The following is a 6614-nucleotide window of genomic DNA, read 5'->3' on the forward strand; positions in this document are numbered from 1 at the left end:
CGTGTGCCTTGGCAGTCTCAGTCATTCGCTTCAAATATCATTAATATAAGTATTTATTAAATCAAAAATTCCTTACATAAGTAGGATTTTTAAACATTCTTGATAAAAGAGAACGGCAATCCGGAACACATTGCTTTGAAATTTGATTTTATTATGGAGAACGCTGGCAAAACATAATCAAATATAGTTATTTATATGTTAATCTTCGATGAAATGCAGAAACTACTTATCGCGAGTTTGAATAGTTGAAGATAAAAGATATCGGCGCAAGTGAAATCGAGGAAGTGCAGTTTGCAGGAAATTTTCAGAGGAAATCGTTAAATCATAAATATTAAATGGCATCTCGAATTGCAGGTGACTGTTTCTGTTACGATTGCGCCGCTGCCGGACCTGACTTGTGGGCCTCTTGTTGTCGTGAAAGCTTGAGGTGCTGTTCTCATCTCGCAGCGGCTTGCAGAACATGCGATCATCCGACATTGTATCCCTTCTGCGCCAAACACTTCAAGAAATGCGTGACCCAGTATGACGAGAAACAGAATTAGAGAGAAGATCTCTTCGTTTCAACTGTGATAGTTGATTTACAATAATTACTATGTGACAAAAAAATATTTTACTTGTCTTCTTCGTTATCAAATTGTTTGCATAGATGCTGCTCTGACTGGATGATCAGAGATATTTACTTGATATTACAAGTTGCATAATTGTATCGTATTACAAGTTGCACCAAATTTTACGCCGTACTCTAAATTTAGCCTCGAAAGTCGTTATCTATCGACCTGATTGCTTCTGGGCCCAACCTTGTTCGAACAAAGATTTTTAGTTCCGCAACTGATTGTAGGTATCTGAATCCTGGTATCATTTAAATGATGAATCTACAGATGAATCAGACATTTATATTATTTGTGAAATATTATATAATATACAATTATATTATTTAAACCGACACAAAAATTTTTTTGGTTTTTCCAATTTACATAAGCTGAAATTTGTTATAATCAAAAATAAATTTATAAAATATAATTAATATACTTTATGGAAAACATTTTTACGATTTATACTTACCAGGTAACATATATTTAATTCTTTTTACCTTAATCTTGGCTATTAATTATAAGACAATTTATTAAGACTTTTTTTTACTTATCTACCAATTTGTTTATACGTAAAATTTCTGGTTTGTAAACCTTTTTCTTTTAACTTGTTTTTTTAAATTATTGAGCCATATTATTATATAATATTAATTATATATTCTACAAATCCTTGGAGCATCTTTTTGAAAAATCTAATTTTTATAAAATTGAAAAAAAATTTGGGTTTTTTTCAATCGGTTTATGGAATTATAGGTCGAAATTTTGGTATATAAATCAATAAATTCATATGTTCATAAATTTGCGAATACATAGGTTCATATACCACCAGCATTTTATTGTTTTATCCTTGGCAAGACATCGAATAATTAGGAAATTACTATAACAGAACACACATAATCTTGGATTCGCCGATATAAACATAGAATAATTACAAATACGAACGAAAATCTCGCAGATGCGTTAAACCCAAAAAAAGAAACGAAAATATTACAAAAGATAAATAAATATCACCTTTTAATACAATCATTGGTAAGCTTTATTCATATAGTTTCCAGAGTATTCGGTAATCTTTATTTATCTACTAATTCTATGGTGGGGACAACGCTTTTCATTCGGACAGATGTTCCAAGATCGGTATACGAATTTCGCAATTTTTTCCTTGACAAATAAAAAATGTGCGTACGTCACACAGTCTTTAACGGCTCAATATTCATAATCATGAAATATTTGCGTCCCCAAGCGAACCCGTATTTTCTTTTTTTTTTCCATTTTGCGATTGCCTTAGAATTCTAGCTCTAAATATTCGCCATCCCTCGTTTCTGTCGTGTAGCGAAAAGAGAGTTCCTTTTTTTTAGGATATAAAATTCTCTCACACTTTGAAAGGTGTTTAATTGCTAACAGCACCACACAGAGATTAAAGAGAGACAAGACTAGAAAAGAAAAATAGAAGGAAACGTATTCTTTTTGTTTGTGAGAAACGAGACGCGGTCTGATTATTGAATGCGATTAATCTATTTGCGAATAATGATGATGATAATGATAATGATGATAATAATAATGATAATAATAACAGTAATGATAATGATGATGATAATTTTCTTTTTACCGAATCGGCGTAAATTCCAAGAGTCATACATCAGGCACATCTTCGTGCCAATTTCATAAAGAAATGTAAGATAATATTCTCTGATTATTTGTTTACATCGGAAAATAAATTTAATTTAAATTCCTATATTGATTCTTTCATTTGTTAGATAAAATATCGCAAGCGATTGCGAAAAAATAAGTTTATTTCCAAGTAGTTTTAAATTAACTCTCATTAAATTTATCAAAATTTCCTTCATCGCTTTCAATTTCTTAAATTATGTAATCAATCAATAATTTACTAATTAACTGGACAATTTAATTAATAAACACTAAAAGACATATATGTATATATAATGAATTTTTATGATAAATTATAACTTTAATTTCAACTACTTATTGAAAGAGCAATTTTTTAATATAAACAACTTGGAAATAACCTTTAATTATCAAAATTATATAAAATATTGCTCTATTTTCTCGGGGAAGTACGTTCAAGCTTTTAAGAATCTCTCCTCCTTCACGTTGTCATTCTATTTCGCTCTCGGATCTCATCTTAGAATAACGACGACAACGACGACGACGACGACGGTAGTGCCCCAATGACGGTAATTAGTTGACGACATATTATTACGTTTTTTTCTTACACAAAAAACACAGATCTTGATCTATTATGCGATCGTAGACTTATTATGGTGTACATGTATATCAAGTACGAGTTCAAAATCTATCACGTAGTACAAAGAGAGATGATTATGCGCTATTTTAGTTTATTAAGTTGTATCATATACCGAGAAATATCAAGACTATAGTACTATATATTTAATTGATTCGGAAATGTATGAGACCAAGATCGGTTAGCCCAGAATTAATTAAATCAGACTATTAGTGGAGGAGGAACGGGGTGGAGGAAGGACTGGTAATATTGGGGACAAGTGCCGGATACTTTTTAACTCGTTCAAGTGCAGACTCTCGTAGAGGATGTCGTAAAAATCCGGCGGTCGCCGTGTTGTAACAATTCGCAAAAATCTCGATTACGTATCTCCTCTAGTAAGTTTCTTTAAATACTTTTACATTGAATGTGACATGAAAATTAATCGCGCTGCGTTAACTCGAATCCCGATTATCATTGCAGATTCGTTTGAGTCTCGTTTTTAACGTACAAGAACAGTCCCAGTTAAGTCGTGTATACATCGCCCGAGTGCATATTCTACGAGCCCGACTTAACGTACGACTTAACGTCGCACAAAAAAATCATATTTGTGCGCGAATAACACACGTGTCGCTCTTCATTAGAAACTCGCTGATGCATACTTCATATGTCGAGAGAGAAAAAGATTCCTATACATCTCACATGTGCTGGCTTAACATCACACTCATACGCGCTTTCTTACAAAGGTCATTTTTTTCTTTTTTCTCATATGTAGCTACTGCTCTATCTTGCGTTAAACTTGTCTTAAAAATACAGTTCGGAGAAAATGAGATATACACATAGTACAGGTACTGCCGATGATTGCAAAACTTGGCAAATCAACGGCAAAAATCGTATTAACTATCTAAGGGTCTAAAAAGATCCTTTCCATCAACATTCGTTATCTCGTCTTACATTCGTGCCTTTCCTCTCGCGATCATCCCTATTATTATTGTTAATAATCCGATTTTGTAGTCATTTTACACTTATTATTGATTTATTTAGTGCCTTGTGTAAATGTCTATTTGGTTCTTTATATTATATTGTATAACAGAGTTGTCTAACTTGACTTTATCATGCGAGCGAGCGAGCACTTTTATTTTGCTTTTTATTATGCTAAATACTTCTATGAACAAAAGAAAGATAAAGAAAATATATTTCTTGCACAATTTAGTAATATATAACTTTGCTAATAAAATTCATATCATCATTTATATAAGTAAAAAGAGATAGGATATATGTGCGATATACAAAGAAAGAACAAAGTAGTATAATAAAAGCAAAATGATCGCTCACTTGCGCTTAATTAGACAACTCGGTGTTCACAATTCAAGCAATTGCATTCAATGTTATAATATGCTTGTCGGTACACTTAAATTAATTATTATGTTTATATATCAGTTGTTCAGTGGACAACGTTAACAAAATGATAACGCATATGTGTACGAGGAAAGATTAGAAAAAAGGAAATGAACGACATTTCCAATTGGGAGAGTTTAGTTGATCTCCACTAAACAATGAATTAATTACTTACGATGCGATCTGTATCCCAACTCATACGTACGTTGAGTGTGTATTTCAGTGACGGAAATAAAACCTTTACCCCTTAGATAACAATAAAGTCATAAACGTACACGTCAATTGACATATTCACAACGATTATTCTTTATACAATACTAACGAATGTCATTCTTCCGATGTACTTCAAGTTGAGCTTCACCTTAACTGAGACACTAATGTTGGCATAGTGTAATTCAGGCGTACAGAATTACGACTGCACACTTTACTAGATTCTCCCTAGCTTCTCCATTTCTTTCGTTATACACGTTTTCACTGTTTATTCGCATTTACTGCTACATCATCATCCTTTAAATGCGTCCGGTTACGTTTTCCAGTTATGTGGATGGGCTCTTGGTGGTGCTTGATTGCCTTGCGCTTGAGATGTCTGCGACGGAATCATATCGAGCAGATATTGACGTTGAAGATCCGCCGCTTGTCGTTGTAACTCTACGAGGCCTTTGCCACCGGCAGCCATTGCTAATTGATAGGGATACAGTATCGAGGTAAAATGCGGCATCATGTGAGCAGGAAGAGGTTGATGCGGTGGTATACCCGGTACTGGATTCTTAGCCAATTCTGAAACAATGATGGAAAATAATAAATTAGTTATATTAGTTTTCGCTCAAGAATTTCTCGAGGATATTTTTGCTCACCTCTGAGCAATTGTTGCTGCAAAGCTGCCGCAGCAGCTGCATGATGTGGACTGAACTTCCCGCTCTCGGCCAGTTTCACCAAGGGATGCTCTTGCAGTTTCGGCGCGGGAGGCGTCGGCGTCAACGTAGGTGCCGGTGGCACCTGTGGTGGAGGCGCAGGTGGAGTAGCCACTCTTCTTGTAGGAGTAGCTGCCTTAGGAACTGGTTTCGGAGCTGGAGGATCTGGACTTGGACATGCAGCTTGCGCTAGCCTTTGTTCTATCTCCTGCTCTTGTTGCAGCGCTTTTACGAAAGCTGTTTTTAATCTGTAATCCCATATAAAATCTATTATATTATACAAAAATAACATTATTCCATTTTTTATTTTGCAGAAATATAACTAAATTTTCAATTATTCGTTTATTTAAACAAATCTTATAGGTATGTATGTAATAAATAATATATACATATGTTAGATCTTCTATAATAGTTAGCAATAGTTTATATAATATCAATTTATTAAAAAATTAACAAAAGATTTTCTACATCAATAAGCTTCTGAGAATCGACATGTTTTTGATCGACTTTTTTATTTTAAGGGCTAGAACATTTTGTTATCGTCATGGAGTTAAGTGGCGAAAGGTGATGCCACTGTCGAATCTCTAAACGGGCCTCCTCCAAAGGTTAATATAAACCTACCGATTAGTGTGCTCTGCTTTCAACGCTTTCTTCACATTAGTTGTCACACAATGCTCACATATGACTCTAGGATCGCGACCCGCTGATGGACGTTGGAAAGTTGCATGTTGCCCCCTAGGACTGTCCTTTTTACCACCAGGCATAGGTTTTTCCCATTTCCATACAGGCGTGAAGTCTGTTTTGCATTGTGAGCACTCGAATGGTTCAGGAGGTGGCGGTATTGCCGGTTCTTTCGTTATAAAATCGACCACATGTTCCAAACCAACCAGATATATAAATTCCGTATTGGAGGGATTCGGCACAAAGTGCATCTCTGGTGGTGGCGGTTTTGGCGGTGGTATTTGTAATAATGTTTTTTCGAGCTGCTTCCTTAGAGCCATTTTGGCAGCTGCTTGACGTTGAGCAGGTGTCTCATCTCGCGATGTTCTCTCCTACATTATTAAAAACATAAAATAAATATAATTTGATGTAATAAATTATACTTTATACAGTTAATCTTCCAACACAAAAGACAAACGTCTTAAATAAATAAGAAAAATATAAACATATAAAAGTTAAAATAATTTAGCTAACTCATTTTGATTTGTATCTTTGATGTTTATGTGTTGTACATTATATATATATACGTATACATATCAAAATATAAGTTCAATAGCTACATGCAAATTAATTAATTTAATATTAATTAATTTATTTGACTATATATAATATACTCTTTACGCAATCGTTTTTTTCTTCATATATAATAATACAATTTACATTTAAAAAATAGACATATTAGTGAAAGTTTAGCAATATTGCATATTACAATTTAATATTAGTGAAGACTTGAAAAAATACTTTTCTATATATATGTAT

General features: G+C 33.5%; 2 protein-coding genes across 2 annotated transcripts in view; one reads left to right on the forward strand and one right to left on the reverse strand.

Annotated features, from left to right (window-relative positions):
* Window positions 1–1025, forward strand: part of LOC105622296 — a 4862-nt gene extending 3837 nt beyond the window's left edge. The window contains exon 3 of the mRNA XM_012203716.1: window positions 355–1025. Coding sequence (XP_012059106.1) covers window positions 355–542 — 188 coding nt within the window. The 3' untranslated portion in view covers window positions 543–1025. The remainder of the gene's footprint in view (window positions 1–354) is intronic.
* Window positions 1026–4747: 3722 nt separating this feature from the next.
* LOC105622298 (transcriptional repressor p66-alpha) overlaps window positions 4748–6614 on the reverse strand; it is a 4165-nt gene continuing 2298 nt past the window's right edge. The window contains exons 7-9 of the mRNA XM_012203717.1: window positions 5757–6187; window positions 5079–5383; window positions 4748–5001 (exon numbers count right to left, since the gene is read on the reverse strand). Coding sequence (XP_012059107.1) covers window positions 4748–5001; window positions 5079–5383; window positions 5757–6187 — 990 coding nt within the window. The remainder of the gene's footprint in view (window positions 5002–5078; window positions 5384–5756; window positions 6188–6614) is intronic.

Source organism: Atta cephalotes (assembly GCF_000143395.1).
Source record: "Atta cephalotes unplaced genomic scaffold scaffold00043, whole genome shotgun sequence".
Taxonomy (NCBI): domain Eukaryota; kingdom Metazoa; phylum Arthropoda; class Insecta; order Hymenoptera; family Formicidae; genus Atta; species Atta cephalotes.